Here is a 20,000-nt window from a genome sequence, read left to right as displayed (position 1 = left end):
AATAGAGCTTGGAATTAGTTTTCTGTTATCTGTAATAAACTATTTCTGGGGAAATTCAGGGCAAAGAGAGGCAGCATGGCTGAGTTTGTTAATAATGCAATCACAGTGTGGATTTATTTTGAGGTTGTTTTTTTTTTTTACTCACTGAGAAACATTTTTGCATGTCACTCACCGAAGGAGTGCTGCCTTAAGATGTGGTCAGAAGCCCACCCATCCACCCACCCCCCACAATCTTTTGAAAACCATTTTCTTGTTAGTGGAACCATCTATGCAAGCAACAGGCACCAGAGAAAGTAATAGAGTTACTGTACGTACTGTGTTATTTTGTTGCACAAAATCTAAGCTTAAAAGGTAAAACTTAATAGGGGAAAACATCCTCAGGCCATTTCATATATGAGTTAAAAGGAGCACTCCTCCAACATAAGTAAAGTGTTATGTTACAAGTGACTAACATAAGAACGTTACTTCACTGAGTCCTCCCAAGATAATATACAGTAGGGATAAGGGAGGGGTGCTAGCTTTCCAGTTAATATTTCCAAGCTCTGATTAAAGATAGAGGCTCATAATTTCCTCAAGGCCTAATGTTTTTATAAACCAAGCTAAGTTAAGAGCTCTGTATTGCAGGTATAATTTCTCTACAACTCCCACCTCCTCCACATTGCTGTACATGTTTGCTGTACATATATTATTAGAAATTTCAACTTTTGCTAAATCTATACTTATGATCTCTTAATTGGCTGTGTAAAGTAATGAAAAGTATTCTGAAACTTCCATTATTGCAAAATCTGAAAGTTTGTGTAGACTGTTATATGAGGTGTATTTGGCTTGCTATTAAAGGGAAAGTATCCTTAGGAGGAAAGAGCATAAAACTGCAAGCCTGCCCTTTCTAGAAGTTTCATTGTTATCTTGGTCTGTATGTTGTAAAATTCCTAAATACAAAACATATCTAGGTAGGAATTACTGTGAAAACCTATGGAGATGGTTACACATCATAAACCATAAACCTAGGTTAGTCATTAAGAAGAAAATAAATGTGCAAAGAAGACATTCTACTATAGTACTCTGTGTGTAAACGTACAGTGAAAAAGGCCTAAACATGTAAACTTTCAAGTGAGAACTCTTCACTGGGGTTTCACATGGTGGTTCATCAAGTGAGCCTCTGACAGAATCAAATGGAGAACCTATTCCTATGTTAATTTCTGAGCCTCCTGCCCTGATTCCCCCACGTCAAGGAGATGTAATCTTCAAAACAAAAGCATACTGTAATTGTGAAGTTGAAGGCTTTCACAGCCAGCATCCATAATTTTTTGTGGGTTTTTCAGGCTATGTGGCCATGTTCTGAAAGAGTTTATTCCTGATGTTTCGCCATCATCTGTAGCTGGCATCCTCATCTCTGAAGATGCCAGCCACAGATGCTGGTAAAACATCAGAAATAAATTCTTCCAAAACATGGCCACATAGCCTGAAAAACCCACAAAAAACCCACACTGTAATTGTTTGAAAGTGGGCTCTCTCCTGACCCCAATGATTTTAAACCCAAATGTACCATGATTTTCATGGTAAGCTTCTTTTTTGCCTAATACTTTTTCAGACTGCTCTTTCTAGCCTTTAACTCTACTTCTTGCCAAAGTGTATTTTATTCCTTGATTCTTTTTATTCCTTATTCCTTGATTCTCCTGCCATAAAATTGGACTTGAACTTAAATAGATTTTCAGCAAGTGCTGCCCCAGAACCCATCAGAAAGATCTAGATTTCTCTTAAAGCCTAATGCAGGCAAGAAAATACTCTCTTGCACCAAGCCCAGGCAGAGGCGTGAGGGTGACCCATCTGGAAAGAGCAGGGTCATGTGTAGCAAGATGGAACAGGGTGAAATGTTTAACTGCCATGTTCTTCTCTCTGCCGTTGGCTTGTGTTAACACCTGCCCACCTTCTCTTGGTTCGGCGTGGGAGAGCTGGTTGGCTGCTGAAGGACTTGCATATAGAATCTTTTACTCCTTTTCACTGGTGTGGCCATTGGCTCAAGAGTGTGCCCCACTTATTTCACACTAGCTTTGGAATGAGACCCATTAGGGTCATGCTATGTACTTTGTTGTTAGGTATTGTGCAGGATTTCTTGGATCAGGTTCTGAGTTTTGATTTGGTGAGTAACCTGAGTTATCTTTTGAAGTGGAGGAAGGTTTTTTTCCTACTTGCACTTCTAGAGCCGTCCAGCAATTGGGAGAGAATTTTCACATGGGTTGTGGCTACGCTCATCTACACAAAAACACACAGCTTGTGTGAAAGCACTACATTAAAATGTGCAGGCTGCTAAGAGGTATGGCTAGCCTTTGCTCCTGAGCTTGTCCAGGAAGTTGACAAAGTATGCTTCTTTTCCATCCTTCAGCCTTGTAGAGACTCACACTGAACACTGGGACTTAATCAGATAGGCAGCACAAATCTCCTCTTGCAGATCCTCCACTGTCATCAATAAAATTATAGCTCTTTTAAACCCAATACCTGGCTCTTGTTTCTTATTTACTGGGTATGGGTGCAAAAACCACAAGATTAAGAAACATATAGATATTTTCAAAGTACAGTTTTCAAGAGATCTGATAGTTATGACTTCTATAACATGTTCATTAATGAGGTGTAGTTTAGCTACTTTGTTCTTCAAAGTGTTAACTTACTTACAATTATATAAGCAACTTTATTGGGTTACACCAAAGTAACAGAAGAGTTGGTTCAAATTTGGAAGACTTTTTTTAAAAAAAGATCACCAGATCCACAGAATATTATTTCATAAATGTGGAAGGAAAACAGAGTGAACACTGGTAAGTCTACTACATATATAAGCACCTGGTCTAAATTTTCAGTGGGGTGGATAGCCATGTTAGTTTGCTATAACAAAAGCAACAAAGAGCCTTGTGTCACCTTTAAGATATATGTTTTATTTGGCTTAAGCTTTCATAGACTTGACCAGCCCACTTCCACCGATGCATCTAGAAAATCAGGAGTAGGAATCATGTAGCCCTTTCAGTATTCCTCACCAATGTCTGGGTCAGCTAAGGATGCTGGGAGTTACAGTACATTATCTGGAGGCAATATCATTTTCACCTGTGTGTTGGACACTGGGGTTAGTGGAGGATAAGATGTGTATATAGGATTTAATTATATATCATGGAACCACTGATAGCTCTATACTGTCTATAATGAGTGAGGACGCTTTAGCCAACTAGATGTTTTTGATGACAACTATCACAAGTCCTTGCCATTGGACATGCTTGCTAGGGTATCTGGGAGGTGAAGTCTCAAACATCTGGAAGTCCAAAGACGAAGGTGTTTGAGATGGAAACCTTTCCTAGACCTAACTGGAGATAGTGGGAATAGACTACAAGCTCTTCTGAATGAAATGTGATTTGTCCTGGTAATGAAGGGACCTGTTGTCCTCAGATGCTGCTGAACAACAACTCCCATACGTCCTTATAGGTTATAAAGGAAAGGACATATAGGAGTTGAAGCCCCACCCCACCCCAAAAATAAATAAATCTGGAGAGTCACAGATCCTCCTACACTGCTTTCCCCTTTTAGCTAAGCTTCATGGTTCAGCATACATCCTGATCAAGAGACAGAGACCTCATATGGAGACAGGCTTCTGCAAGTAGAATTGTTCTTGGAACCAAATACTTTGTTTCAGTGTACAGTTCATTTTGATGTGCATTCTGATATGCTATCCTTTCATATTATGTGTATGTGCCTTCAAGTTGCCTATTGACATATGGTGACCCATTAATTTCACTGGGTTTCTAAGGCAAGGAATACTCAGAGGTGGTTCTGCCAGTTCCTTCATCTGCAATATATCCAACAACACCTGATATTCATTGTTGGTCTCCCATCTAAGTATAGGTCAGGACTGACCCTGCTTAGCTTCCAAGATCAGATAGGATCTGTTGCCTTTTGGGTAGTTAGGTCCTTCATTACAGGGTTATTAACTGCATAATATAAACATGCTGTTGGGGCTGAGCTGAGCCTTTGTTGTCTTCCAAAATCCTAAGAATCTTCTAATCAAAGCTGTAGCTATAGTATTGGCTCTTATGGCCACCTAGAGAACCTTAGCAGCTACATAAATGCATTTTTCACTAAGTAGATTAATATGTTATAAGTCCCTTGCTGCAATAAACAAATGGTTAGAACATTAAACTGAACTAATTTAATGATATTGTAAATATAACAGACTCTTAACTCATAGTATAAAACTTGGTATAGACTTTCAGCAAAGAAGTGGTCTTTTATTTGTTGAACCAAAGCTGTTAAATTTCTATCTCAAGAACATTTAGAACTATTTTTGTGTGGGTGTAAAGTAAATTATGTTTCAAATGGGTATTATTTTGGGCCTTCATGGGCAACAGACTACTGGATTATAATATTACTATTACATGTGATCTTGTCAAGCAGGAACACTGCTTATCGTTACATCAAAAACTGTCAAAGCACACTTGGTCAAACAATGTTCATTGTATAATGAAATCCTGAAATCCTGGGCTATTTAAAGTTGCAACAATACTTTTATGTATGTTTTCAACATCTAACAATGAAATACAAGCAGTGAGCTTCTCATCTCAACTGGGGCACAAACTTTTCCTGATTTTTCCACACACATCTTTTATCGAAAAAGTTATATATATATAAAAAGATACATGGCCATTCAAATTGAGACTGAAGTGTTGTGTATCATATTGAGATGCAATTATTATTTGAAATAACTCTTATTCTAGATCAATTCACGTAATCTGATTACTACAACCAATTCATGAAAGCTTCTACTGATGTAGATCACTTTCTTGCCTATTCCTTTGATATAACAATTTATCTCTTCAAGCTATGCCCCTGAACTTGGCTCACTCACTAGGTTGTCTCAGCCCCAAACATCAATTATTGTAGAGGAATATTAAGTGTTGAGATGGAGGTTTGAATCCAGATGGTTGTAATGGATGAAAAGAGCTATAGTGTATGATAGTGGAGGTATTGCTTGGAATCAAAGAAGAAAGCAAAGTTTGGACTGTCCTATTATCCTATTAATTCATTTTCCTCATTTGAGAAATTCAGTTCCAGGACACTGATGTTCCACATTTTTCCACTGCCATTGAATTTTCCATCATCCGTAGCTGAGCTTTACTTAATAAAGTACTGTCAGTACTCTTATTCTGAATGAGACGTCACAATTTGTCTATATGAGACTTCACAGTTTGTCTATATATCTTCATCCAGACTGCATTAGATAGCTTGCCACACATCTAAATGGCCACAACTGGAAACTTGATACTGAAGAAAAGATACAGGAAGAGAAGAAAGCAGGAGAAGATGTGGCGACAACAGCAAATGATGATAAACACTGTGATTCTGGGATCACAGAGCAACAGCTATTTACTTTTCCTATTTCTTTTGCATGTATGAAACTTACTTTATATATACAAAACATATACAGAACTAGTCAGAAGTAAGCCCCACTAAACTGAGTGGGGCTTCCTCCTGAGTAAAGCTGAAAAACAAGAGTGAGCAACTGAGATTCTTCAGATGTTTTGGGCCTATAAGTCCCATCAGCCTTATCCAGTACAACCCATGATGAGGCATGCTGGCAATTCCAGCCCAACAATATCTGGAGACCCACAGTTGCTCTCTTCTGGCTTGTAGGATTGCACTCTTACACTTTCAATTATGAACATATGTTGCTGACTTTTACCTTTATATGTACTTACTTCATCTGACACTGCACTTCATCTGACTCTGCACTGGTATTGCTCACTTTGGTAAGCTGGAAACATTAACTACAGAATTGGCTGTTCTGATATCTGTAATGTAGAGAACTTTAAAAACAACAATAAAAAACAATACCTGGAACATCAGTGAAGGTCTCGCCAAGGACAGACACATGAAAACTTAATTCCATCTCTTTCATTTTCAGCAGCACTTGAAAGAAACTTTCTGGATCCTTATCATGTTCCCTTGAAGTAAAATAAAGTGTACCTTGACTTTTGGACTATTTATTTATAGAGAACATCACATTTATCACAATATTATGCTTCATCAGAACAATGTTACATTATATTTGAATTCTACAACAGAATGTCAGACTTCGAGACGCTCCTTGGCTGCAGTTGTTATCTTTCTTACTTAAAAGTTAACTTTCTCTGAAAATAATGACACAAATTGCCAGGTAAAGGGGTTTGTTGGCACTTTTTAATAAACGCTCTGTAAGAGATAACACTCTTCAGATAGCCTTGTCCTTTGAAAACACAAGTTACACTCTCCTTCCAGTATATCAGGAATGGGAAACATGCAGCCTTCCAGATGTTGTTAAATTGTACTCAGCATCTCCTCTCATTGACTATACTGGATAGGGCTGCCAAGAGTTACAGTTCAACATCTAATTTCCACCTCTGACGTATCTAACCCAGTGCCCACTCATGTCAGAGACTGCCTTAGTAGAGAACTCAGAACTCATTCTCAGGGGGTAAATGGTTTGATCTCACAAAGAGTCATAAAATAGGAAGGTCCTCATGCGCCATTGAGTCCAACAGGGTCAATGTCCAGCTGAGACTCAAACTACAGTAGACTGGAAGCCCACATAGGCATCATGATCTGAACCCTCAAAAACCCAACTCCTAGAATGACCACGACAGTTTAGGGAGTGAGGTTAAGATACGTCAAAAAGTATTTTTCTGTTGTTTGGTACAAAAGTTCAGTTCTGTACTAAAGCCCTCCCATAAGGATTTTTGCCAGCGGTTTCTATCTGTAGTGGCAATAGCTGGCTATAATACCATTGGGTAGACTAAAGGTCCATCCACATTGTAGAAATAATGCAGTTTGACATTTTAACTGTCATGGTTTGAGGTACAGCACTCTTTGGCAGAGAAAGCTAAAGGCTTTGTAAAACCATAGATCCCAAGATTCCATAGGATGGAGCTACAAACTGCATCATTTCTACAGTGCAGATGCACCCTACCCTATCTTCAATGTTGGAAGAACTTGTTTCCAAGGATGTAGAGATGGGATAAGGTTGTATAGCTCCTAAACTCCAGTACAAGCATATCTTGTGGTTTCAATGTTTTTCATTAACTATTTTACTGATCTATTGTGGAGGAATGAAGGAGTAAAGAATTATTTTTTAGAAATCAAAACTGTAATGTTAACTAGCTATTGGAGTTGGGACATGGGACTGTAGTTATAATGAAATGATTTCCCAAGTTCTGGGGATTGCCACAGCATGACAAAAAGCAATGAGACTTAAAGTTCAACAGCATAAATTTAAGATGAACATTGTACAATTAGGAAAATTACAGAATCACGTTCAGCAATGGGATAGACTTGCTGGAGAGGGACCATGGTTCAGGGATAGAGAATGGGTAGGCCAAGGATGACATGAAGCCCCAGGCTGTTTTTGTAGCCCCTCATCCTTGAATTCCCCAGACCATTTTTCTGGCAAAAACCCAAAGGTAACTGTCTTTCCTGGAAGCCTCCAGGAGTGTTGATTCAGCCACTCCATTGTTTAAAATACTCATTTGTTCCCAAAGCAGAAGCAGATATACAGCCATTTTCCAGTTTTATTTTGTATTTCTGGTTTTGGGGGCAGTTTGCAAGGCCATCTGTGAATCCCAGGGACAGAATCCACCACAGCTCCCCACACCCACAGTTGCCCAGGAAGGCCCAACCCATATTCCCATATATCCGCTTGGAAACTGAGGAAGAATTGAATCCTCATTCAGAGGCCAAAAGGAACATCAACCTACTTTTCTCAATGATATAAAACCTACTTTTCTCAATGATATAAAACCTACTTTTCTCAATGATATAAATATCACTTCTTTAGAATAAAAGCCTATGAGCTAATCCACACAGCAGAAATAAAGCAGTTCAATACCACGTTATCATGGCTCCATCCTGTGGTATCCTGAGATTTGTAGTTTGATCAGGTATTCAGCCTGGTCTATTTGAGTGCTGGTGTTTCACCAAACTACAAATCCCAGGATTCTGTAGGATAGAGTCATGGCAGTTAAAGTGGTATCAAACTGCTTTATTCCTGCAGTCTGGATACACCCTGTATCAAGTACCTGATGCATGCAATTGAGAAATGTACAGCCCAGTACTTGCTACATTTAGTACAGTCCCCAAACTGTGGTCTTTAGGCAATTTTGGACTTCAGCTCCCAAAATCCCGGACTATTGGCCAACATGCCTGAGGCTTCTGGGAGATGAGGTCCAAAATCTCTTAAAGGGTACAGTTTGGGGACCACTGATTTAGTAGGAAGTAAGCCTTATGCATTTCAGGGATTAACTCTTAAGTAAATACATGGAGGATTGCTGACTTTTTGTGATCACAGGGATGAAACATTCCCCCCGCCCTCCCTTTTCACTAAATGAAGTCTCTTAGGATACATCATGATACAAAATAATTTCATACATAACAGGCACGTGTGCAAATCTCTAAAGGTATTGTGTATGTTGAAAGGGTTATAAATAAACTGAGCTAAAAGCAATATTAAAAAGGTCAATCTTAATCTTCTTAAAACATTTAACAAAGGAGCTTTCTAATATTTCACTGGTACAGAGAACTCAAAATGGGGTGAGGGGGTGGGAACGAAGGTTTAATACTGCTTTACAAATATATAGTGCTGAATCAATGCACTTTCTTCACAAATGCAGCAGGAAAACCTCCTTTTCAGGTATTGTTCTTCAGCTGATAGGACAGAGCATTCCATCAAGTACAGCTCCTCAAAATCAGTGTTGAAATGTCTGATCATTTCACTTATCACATTGGTTGATTTCCAAAGAGCACACCAAAATAAAAGGTAGGAAAGAGACAGCCCTGCTATTGACTCTGAAGTAAAATATCAACTTTTGACTATGTGATCTGTGAAAAGATTTTGAAGACGATCTTGGTAAAAATAATTGTAGTGAGTATGAAGTAGCTGACATGACCAAATATAAAAGTCTAAGTATGTGACCTTAGTAGGAGATATGAAGCAAGCTGACATTAGACAGTGGATCTACATTGATTAAAATTCCAATGGCCACGGTCTCTGGTCAATAAGACTCATGCATAGATTTATAGACAGATGTGGTCTCTTGAGCTATATGTGTATATGTGTCCATATATATATTAAAATAATTGCTGTAAAAGCTAGAATTGATGGAAAAAGAATAGTGGTATGATCTCCCTAAAATGCTAGGGTTTTTTAAAAAACATGAAATAGGCTAAATCTCACATGGTTTCTTATGGTAAAACTTCAGGACAGTTGGTGTGGTTTTTCTGAATTAACTCTGAGATGGTCACCTGGAAGAGAAAAGTGATGTTGAATACGAAATGGGTAGTTGCCAAGCTCACAGTCATGATGGATAGATGGATGGCTACTAGTCATATTGGAGGTGTACTGCTTCCAGAATCAGAGGCACGAAGCATCTGAATATCAGCTGCTGAGCCCAACACTAGGATTGCCCTCATTTAATCTATGTCCCACTTGTGGGCTTCCCATGGGCATCTAGTTGGCCACTGTTGGAAACAGCATGCTAATTCATTCAGTGTTATTGGCAAGGCAGGCGGTAGTAACTGGCAGAGGTGTAAAATCAGCTTACACAATCGTTTGTGTGTGTGTGTGTGTGTGTGTGTGTGTGTATGAGAGAGAGAGAGTGTGTGTGTGTTATAAATGAAGCTATCACAGACCGACTTCTCAGATGGTGTAAATGTTTCAACACATGTCAATTGTTTCACAAACTGGAAAATATTTAATGTGGGTCAAGCCAGGAAGTGTAAGTTCTGATTTATAGAGACACATATGAGAACACACACAGCCACCAGCAATTGACTTGTTTTAATCAAGAGCAATTATGACCCTCTGGATGTTGTTGGACTGTAGCACCCATCATCCCTCATCTCAGCTGGCTAGGGCTAAAGAGAGTTACAATCCAATGGTATCTGGGCGGCCACAGGTAAATCATTATGCTAATCATCATAGAAGGTGGTACTGAGGAATAAAAGTGAGAATCCTGTTCACTTGTAAAAATACAGGGCCTTCAAATGCAATCAGTGAAAGAAGATCAGCCTGATATTTCCAGGAAGATAAGTGCCATAGAAATAGTATTGTGAAAAAACAGTCAATCACACAAAAACACTATTGATGCTTCTGATCTGTGGCAAAGATCATCAATGGCTACAGGAAAAGAAGCACAAGGGGGGGGGGGAATATCTAGGTTACAGAGTTGCCAAGACATGTGAGTGAGACATGTGAGCCTAGCATACCAGAATGCTGATGCCAAACTGGAAGAGATATGACAACCTTTATAGCAATGTGGCTTTCTAGATGTTGTTCCATCAACATTTTCCAGCACCACTAACGGTTAAGGACAATGGGAGCTGCAGTCTGGAAGGCCAAACTTCCTGCTTTAAATGTTTTAAGTAGTGATGGCTCAATGCCAGAAGGTTTGAAAATGGTGTGTGTGTGTGTGTGTGTGTGTGTGTGCGTGTGTAAAGAAATGAGACAAATACCATACCCTTCAAACAGTCCTAATTCAGTTGGAAAAACAGTGTTTTCTAGTGCCTGAGGAACCTACATCCCACTGTCTAACAATTTTTTTTAAAAAAGTATTATTTTATGGCCTTTCATTACACTTAATCCACACAACGTAAGCATCACTCTCAGAATAAAAGTGGAACTCAGTGTTGAACAAATATCTATGATTTTAAAAGAAACAATATGATCTCTAAAATAGTAATTGTTGATCACATGCATTTGTTGGTATCCCCACCAAATTTTAAGTGCAAGTGGTAAATGCTAATTACCTGGTGGTGGTGGTGGTGGTGGTGGTGGTATTATTATTATTATTATTATTATTATTATTATTATTATTATTATTATTATTATTATCATGCGTCTTCTATTTCTATTTCTTTGGGCTCTTCTGAACATTAATGGGTCTGACACAGAGACAGAGGATTTTAGCAGGGGGAAGCATACATATGTTGAGCTCTACATGTGAAATGGAATTCTGACTATGTAGATTTCAATTTGAATACAGATCTGCTTTTGTAGGAGCTGCTTTGGTGGAGGAAAGGACTACAATTTGGGACTCAAGGTGGCTTACAACTGATAAAAAATAGTTAAAAATTCACAAAATACAAAAATAAAAAGTGATTAAATTATCAAAATAAATTAAAACCAGTGGAACATATAAACCACAAAAAACATGACAAAAATAGCAAATAGAAAATCTAGCTCCTTATACAAGACTCATCCTATCTAAACAACCAGTGCACAAGGGCCAGCTGAAACATAAAGCTGTTGGTCAGTGAAACTGTAAGAGCTGTTGGACAGTGAAACACGCTGCCTCGGAGTGTGATGGAGTCTCCTTCTTTAGAGGTTTTTATACAGAGGCTGGATGGTCATCTGTCGGGGGTGCTTTAATTGTGTATTCCTGCATGCCAGGGGGTTGGACTGGATCTTTTCCAACTCTATGATTCTATGGTGCGTTACACACTGCCATTTACTAAGCGCTCTGCACGTCCTATGGTTAGGAAGGGGCGTGCTAGAGTTAGGAAGGGTCTCACCTTCCTAACTGGCCCCGTTTCCTAGGACGCATGGAGTGCGTAGTAAATGGTGGCGCCCGTCCACATGGACGCCACCATATTTATGTCTCAGTCGCACAGCGTCCGGATGTAGCGGAAGTGGCGTCACAAGTGCGCGCCTCGCGGCGCCACTTCCAAGGGCCAAAAAGGAGCACCATTTCGGCGCTCCTTTTTAGCTGCGCCGGGAAGCCTCGCGGTCTGGCTGCCGGGGCTTCTCGGCATAGCTAATGGCGGCGGCGGAAGACCGCCCGCTTTAGGGCAGTCTGTAACATGCTTATGATAAAGTTTTTCAACTGCTTACAGAAAAGAATGGGAGGGGGTACCAATCTAATTTCTCTGGAAAAGGAGTTCCATAGTTTTAGGGACAGCCACTGCCTGATTTCTGAAGTATATGGAGGCAGGAAAGCAAGCACAGTTGTTCCACTGTGCTCATTTTAGAATTTAGCCCTGGTATGCTATTATTTGTAGATCCTCAAAGCTCTGTCTGTCTGTCTATCTGTCCACACATACATATAGTCACCCACCACTTTTGCAGCTTTGATGTTTGTGGATTTTATTATTAATGAATTTGATTAATATGTACTCTCTAGGAAACGCTAGATCCTCTAATAAGACTCATTGGTTAACATCTGCCAAAAGTCATGCTGGAGGACCTAGAGATTCCTAAAAAGGACACTTTTCTAGGCATTTTAGGTCCTCCAGTGTACTTCTATGGCCAGCGTCTGGCAGATGTTGCCCACAAACATGTGCTGGAAGACCTAGAGATTCCTAGAAAGGCGTTCTCTCAGGTAAAAAAAAGGTGTTTTTTTTTAATTTGCAGTTTTTCCACTTTCATGGGCTCCTGATCCCCAAACCCCAGTGAATGTGGAGTGTGTGTGTGTCCGTGCGCATGCGCGCATGTGCACACACACATATATGTCAATAAATAAATATAAAATAATTAAAATACAAATACAAGTAATATATAATAAATGTTGTTGTTGTTGTTGTTGTTGTTGTGTGTTTCCAAGTTATTTCTGACTTATGGTAACCCTAAGGCAAACCTATCATTGGGGTTTCTTGGTAAGTTTCTTCAGAGGAGGTTTGCCTTTGTCAGCCTCTAAGGCTGAGAGACTGTGACTTGCCCAAGGCCACCCAGTAGTTTTTATGCTTGAGCAGGGAATCAATCCCTTGTCTCCAGAGTCATAGGCCAACACTCAAACCACTACATCACACTGGCTGTCATAATAATAAAAAATATACATAACATAATAGGAATAATAATACAGTTGCCCCTCCCAAATCACAGGGGCTCCATTCCAGACCTCCCCCCCATTAAAATGGTGACTCGCACATATGCAAGTCCCATAGAGAATAATGGTGTGAGTGCACACGGCAGCGTGCACATGCATGCACTCATTTTAAAGATAGCAGATCATCCCTCCCACAAACAGCAAGACCGTGGACTTTAAGTCAGCATATATGGAGGGACGACTAGTATTATTGAGATCATGAAACACAAGAAGAGATAACAACTAAGGAGAGACAAGGGGCTGTTTAACCCTTACCTCCATATTCTCCCTCAAAACTGCAAGTAGTCCTAAGAGGAAGCTTCCATTGCTGAGGAAGGGGATAAGGTGAAATAACACAATGGACAACCAATTGGCAGGAAAAAGGCCACAACTTTATTATAACAGCAAACATAAGAACAGAGAGGGGTGGCCCGAAAGCATGAGGTCTGGATCTGTCATCCACCAACGCGTGTTGTTTGATGAACCAAAATGCCTGGTCACAGCGAAGCTTCGGGATGACAGAGAGGTAACTGGCTTAAATTGTCCTCCACTTAGGGAGCTGGTTATGCGCATATGTGCATCCTTGTCCCGTGTCACTGGGGATGCTGAATCGATGCTGCCACCGCACAGGCGACATCACAAACCCTCAGCACCCCTGGGTCCACATGGGAGTCCCAATCCTGTGCTCCGCAGCACAGGAAACCATGCCCACCAGATCCGAGACCTATGCTACTGCCCCTAGAACAGTTGTAACAGCGCAAGGAATTCTGCAAAAAGGGAAGGAGGGTGGGAACTGAAGGAAAATGATGCTGAGTGAAAGCGCCACGCAGCCCTATATAGGCCGGCCGGCCAATGAGCAGCCAGGAAGCTGGGGTGGGACCTCCCCCCCAGGCCTCCTGGATAATGACAGGGCTGCATCCACTGCAGCCACCAATCCCAGGCCACTTCCTCACTCCCAGGGGAACCTGGGAGTTGTAGTCCATGGACCCAGAAGTGCCCTGGTCCGGAAGCGTGGCATTTCCGCTCCCAGGGAACCTGGGAATCGTAGTCCACCACCACGTGGACACGTACTGCCAGCCTGCCTGCCATGCTGCGGAGCTTGAAGGCTTGAGCAGCAGCGTGGGGCACCGCCAACCACCGGACCACCAGGGAGCATCACCTTGCTTCCCCTCCCCCCCCCCCAGTAACAGGACCAGCCCGGTGACTTGAGTGGTCCCAGATGGTATTGTGCACACATGATATTGTGCCCAACTGTCATTGAGAACATCAACAACAGCAAAAAGAACCTCCCATTTACATTTACAGGGTTGGGTTGAAGGACAAATAGGATAGCCTAAATATTTATTTCTTTTGTTGAGAGACCTCATGGTCTGACTCTGACAACTAGTCAAACAGGTTCAGTTATATCAAGATTGTTACCTCACAGGACTCCAGAATGGACAAAAGTTAACTCAAGTTGGTATTTCACATTACTGAAAGCTGTGGCTTTATACAAAAGTGGCCAAAAAGAGCATGGGTCAGGAGCAGTTGAAGCAAAATCGAGTGATTTTTGGACTTCACAAAAATGTGGTTTATTGGTGCCTTTCCTAAATGAAATTAGTTTGATATCTTAGTGTGCCCATAAAGATGAGAGAACAGTCAAATCTAATACCAATGTTCTGGTAAGATCACTCACGTGAACTATGTGAGAGAAGCCACTGTCCAAATATATATATATTAGAAAAGGTGTGTGTGTGTGTGTGTGTGTTTGTGGCTGATCATAGTGACATCCAAGATCAAGTAAACAAAAAATTAAATCAGCTTCTGACACACCAGCTTATACAAACATAGTGTAGTGCAGTTTCAACTAATTTTTTCAAATGATGTTAGATGCATTCCAAGATTTCTCCTCTTTATCAGCACATCATTTATTACAGCAGTGTCAGTTCTTTTAAATTATATCAGCCTTCCCCAAGTTGGTGTCTTCCTGATTTGTTGGACTTCAATTCCCATCCTGGGGGTTGAATTCCAACACACTTGGAAGAAGGCTCCAGACTGGGACAGGCTGGTTTTCATCAAATGAAGCTGGCCAGGAGAAACCTCCTTGTTTTGCTCCATTCAGTAAACATTTCAGTATTTTAGGAAAATTACTCCCTATGAATATTCCTGACTTTAGCAACATTTGTACCATCAAAATCTGCACTGAAAATTGGAACCAGATCTGCTCTTGTGATTCCACAGAGTAAATGCAAAATAAAGAAGAGGAGACAACAAAAAGTAGTATGAAAATCATTTTGGATGATTTTTCATCCTGCCATTTCCATTAACAATGGCTTATATTTACTTTTTAAAAATATTTTGCCCAGTGGAAAGGGGGCTAGTTGGCATTGTTGTAGAGTAAGGCCAATGAGCAGGTCTAATTTCTTATTCTGTGCTGTACCCAGGTACAGTACCTTTCCCAAGTTCTCTTTCAAATGCATAGGGCAGGCAATCACTTATAAGTGGATGGATTTATCTGTTTATGGGCACACATAGAAACAAGCAGGGTACCAAGGATGTGGGGGGGGGGGGACCTGTACATAGCTCCTTTACTTCCATCCAGCCTCCCCTCTTTATTAAGCCAATTTATACAAGTTTCAGATTGTGACCAAATTTCACCAGTTGGAAAGATGGACAACTGGATGGGTGATGTGGGAAGGCAACACACACTTTCCATTACCATGATGTTTTCAAGGAGAATGGGAGTTCTGCTAAGCTCTTTGGAGATCACTCTACTCGCAGAAGCTATATCTATACAGAAAAGGCCCTTGACCTTCATATAATTCATTCTTGAGTAATCATTTCCCACTTATAAGAGAATCTGAGAGAGGGACAGCTGAATCTTAAGACTATTGGTCTTGCAAAAATATTATGATGTGAAAAGTCCTAAAGTTTTTCAGAAGACAATGGTGTCGTATAAAGAATATGAGAATATAATGCTTTTTGAGCCTCTTAAAAGTCTCCCATATCAGAATAGAAAATGCTGAAAAAAATGTAAATAAAAGGAGAGCATTGCTAAACCATTTCCCACTTATAAAAGTTAAAAATGCCTACTCAGGGATCTTAATAAAACTTGTGGAAAATGTATTTAATACTTCCAGAAAGCATAAGCCACGTTTCAAAGAACAAAAAAATGTATTGTGTTGCTAAACCTGCCAGATCGCTTTCTGTAAACAAGATATTTACCATCACCAACAGGAATTTAGGTCTTCAAATTTTCACTTTTTGAAGGTCAGATAACTATGTAAGTGCTTAATAGGGAGAATCAAAGTGGTACCTCTGAATATCTCCAAGCTCTGATGGGCTTATATTCTGCTCCTTAGGTGAGGTATTAGCAAAGCTTATTTATTTTCATTTCCAAGGCTTTTATTTGCCCGTTCCCTTGTGGTAAAGCTGATTTCCATGATGATTCCCTTCTTAATTTTAATACCTCTTTTACTCATCATATAGACATAAGAATTTCTCCTAAAATAATGAAACCCTTACAAAAGAAATAAAGAAAACTAAGAGGAAGGGGAGCGGGAAAAGTCAGCAAAAGCTTACTTTTCAATTAATTGATCCTCTGTCATATGCACACATGAAATATTTTTATATGCAGGGAAAATAAGGTTAATTAACATAAAAACCCTTCACTCATCGAGGTGTTGAATTTTGTATTTTATCCATGCTGCTGTAAGCGCCTTGATTTCCCAGTAATGACCTAGTTCTCCTAATGAGTAACATTAACCCCTGGCTGTAGCTGTCCAGGACTTAATTGTCAACTGGAGCTGAAATAGGAGAGTTTGCCGATCAGCAGGTATGTGGTATATTAACTCATGTCATTTCAGACCCTAATAAATAAATCTGTTGCTAAGGCAACAGGAACATCAGCTGTATCACTTCTTTTGCGCTTTATAAAGGAAACTGCCTTTCACACCAAGCTTTTAAAAAGGAAATTAACTATATGTAACCATAATTAGAAGAAACATCATTTCTCATCTTAGAAACATATCTACATTAATGAGAAAAGACACTGAAAGAGGTGGTTAAAAACTCTGTTTTGTACCATCATGATGGTAACTGAAATTATTTCCTCCTCGCGTGCAGGAATGCAAGTTCAGGTGCACACATTCAAATGGAACATGAAACAGTGTAGTGCTTTGGATGCATTGCTCTCCAGGAAGTAAGCCTCGCTGAACTCAAGGATACTTAGGCTGCATCCACACTACAGAAATAATACAGTTTGACACCACTTTAACTGCCATGGTTCCATGTTATGGAATTCTGGGATTTGCAGTTTTGCAAGACATTTAACTTTCTCTCTCAGAGAGCTCTGGCACCATACCACACTGCAAATACCAGGATTTTTTTAGCAAGAAGCCATGGCAATTACAGTGGAATCCCAGGATGAAATTTATATAACTTGACTTTTAAGTGGGATTTGAAAGAGAAAACAGAAGAGTAAAAATGCACCTAGCATGGTATAATGTTTTGAACATCAGACTACATCAGTGGACACCAGGATTTGAATCCCTACTTGGCCATGGAAACTCACTGAGTGACCTTTGGCAAGTCACACACTCTCAGTCTCCAAGGAAGGCAAAAGGTAACCATCCCCTTTAACAAATACGTCCTTCCTATCTACTTATGCCTAGGTCTACTTATACTTGGGTCAATTACACTTCATGACCAATGTGCAAACATGATCTTGGATACTCAGTAAGGCAGGTGGCTGCCCCAGGATGTATCAGCTGTACCAGTCACTTTCCTTCATGTGTAAAAGGTGTTACAGTACAATAGGGCTGGGGCATTTTTTTAACCATGCCCAATATTCATGAACAGACAATTAAAGTGTCTCCTCAGAATAAAAGGAAACATTAATAAAGTGTTTCCTCCTCCTCCTCAACTCCCCCCCAACCATCCACAAATGTGTGGTTCACACGGAGGAACTTTAGATGTAAATGTAAATTTTAGGATCAAATGCTCAAATATCAGCTCATCAGACCAGACACTAATGACTAAAGAAGTGATGGGATCAATTCTGATTTATGTATATATACCTAAATGATATCTTCCCTTATTTGCTACCCAACTGCAGCATGCTAAGTTAATACAAATGGAATTTTTCTCACTGGGATGAAAGAATAACAGATTTGGCTAACGGCTTCATCTCTGAAAACAGTAGCTTCCAAACACTAAATACATAATTCAGAATATATCACTTTACCTATGTGTTAGCTGGTGTTTAGAACATCAACAAAAGACGATGAGAAAAATTTAGTAGAGTGAACTACATATTTGAGAAAGAAAAAAGATGAAGTCTCCTGTCACTGACTACATGGCTAATAAGCGGGTGTGGAAAGAAGTGTCAGCAAGCTAAAGGGTATTTTGTCCACAGACCCGGAGGGAAAGAAGCAGATAAGAAAAAGAAAGAATACAAGAGGGAACTGCAATTGCCCATCCCTACCTCTGTTGCTCCCTGTTTATGTAAGTGTGGTGGCATATTTCTGTGATTCTAGCAACATCTGTCAACAATAACATTGACCACAAGCTACTAAGTCTCTTCTCTACTAGATTCTGATGGTGCAATGTGACCTAGATTTGCATGTTGCATCCTGGAGATGTTACAGCATAGCCTCATATATCAACAGCAAAAGGACAAAACTTCTCCATATTATCTTCCTATAGAAGTATCTGCAGATGGCTCTTGGTTATAAATACATTAAAGTCCAGTAAACCATATTCTTGATTTCTAGATGAATTAAATTATTTTCAGGATATTCTCTTTTCACTAAAAGCAAAATGGTTTTGTTAATAGTTGTTATGCATAGTGGTTCCTCATACTGAAGTTTCCCTGTCTTGTCTCAACCACTGGATTATTCTTCCCTGGTCACATACCTGAAAAGTATGCATAGGAAGTCTGAGATGACATTGTACAGAAATGTCTTCTACACAATTTGCTACAGCTACTATATGTGAGTGGCAGTATAACAAGTAGTAAAGACTTGAGACTAAATCAAATTGTTTGGCCTAGAAAGCCAGCAGGGTGTTGCAGTTCAAGCGTTGGACTACAACTCGAATCCCTACTTAATCATGGAAACACATTAGTTCACTTTGAGTACATCACACTCTTCTTAGTCTCAAAGGAAGACAAAGGCAAATCTCCTCTGAACAAATTTTGCCAAGAAAAATTCATGACAGGTTTGCCTTAGGGTCGCCATAAATTGGAAATCACTTGAAGGCACACAGCAACAAGTGTAGACCCATTCATGTAACAGACTTTGTGGTGACGAAGTTCTCATTGATTCTGTGGATCTATTCTAGTTGAGACTAACAAATAGATTTAGGCCAGGAGTTTAGACTGTAGGGACCTTCAAATATGGAACTTCAAATTCCAGCATTTGTCACCATCACCATTGACTACTCTGGCTATGGCTGCTGGCAATAGCAGTCATCTGGAGGGCTGAAGAGTTCACACCCCTGATTTAGATTTCAGACTGACTGGGCTAACATCAGACCTGGGCTGACATGAGATCTGGGCTGACACGACATCTTAGCTTTGAGACTGTTTGCGGCCTCAGGCAAGTCAATAATTCATAACCTTATATTCCACCTATAGAGCTAAACAGGGAACAACAATGACAAATTAACTGGTATACTGAGAAGACCAATAGTAATACATTTCTTTTTAAAATAGAACTAAAATATGATACATTATCAGGAAATATTGCTACAACAATATTGGCTATGGTATGATATTGATTTTCAAGTGAACGTTTTAAATCATACATGAAGGTCTAGTTTACCTGATACCTTTTAGGACAGTGAATAAGAGAAAGAGGAGTGACACAACTACAGTACTATGATTCCACTTTAACTGCCATAATTGCATCCTATGGAAATCTGGGGGTTGTAGTTTGGTGAGGCATTCTCTGGCTGAAAATTCTAAATACTCACTCCTAAACTATAAATCCCAGGATCCCCAATGATGCAACCATGGCAGTTTAATAATAATAATAATAATAATAATAATAATAATAATAATAATAATAACAGTAATAGTAATAGTAATGTATATCCTGTCTTTTCCTCAGTAATAGTACTCAAGGCAGCAAACAACATTTCTAACAATACAGGTTA

The 20,000-nt window shown here is 39.7% G+C and overlaps 1 protein-coding gene across 11 annotated transcripts in view; it reads right to left on the bottom strand.

Moving 5' to 3' along the window:
- The window catches only part of GTDC1 (glycosyltransferase like domain containing 1), a 280,090-nt gene that overhangs the window by 29,167 nt on the left and 230,923 nt on the right, over positions 1-20,000 (bottom strand). For 10 of the 11 annotated variants that reach the window (XM_042442163.1, XM_042442191.1, XM_042442183.1 and 7 more), the window contains one exon: positions 5,869-5,978. The exons of the other annotated variant lie outside the window; for it this stretch is intronic. In XM_042442163.1, coding sequence (XP_042298097.1) covers positions 5,869-5,978 — 110 coding nt within the window. The remainder of the gene's footprint in view (positions 1-5,868; positions 5,979-20,000) is intronic. 11 annotated transcript variants of the gene reach the window in all.

The sequence above is a fragment of the Sceloporus undulatus genome, chromosome 1, assembly GCF_019175285.1.
Source record: "Sceloporus undulatus isolate JIND9_A2432 ecotype Alabama chromosome 1, SceUnd_v1.1, whole genome shotgun sequence".
NCBI lineage: Eukaryota > Metazoa > Chordata > Lepidosauria > Squamata > Phrynosomatidae > Sceloporus > Sceloporus undulatus.
The sequence above is the reverse complement of the archived record's forward strand: the minus strand, read 5'-3'. Positions and strand labels throughout refer to the sequence as shown.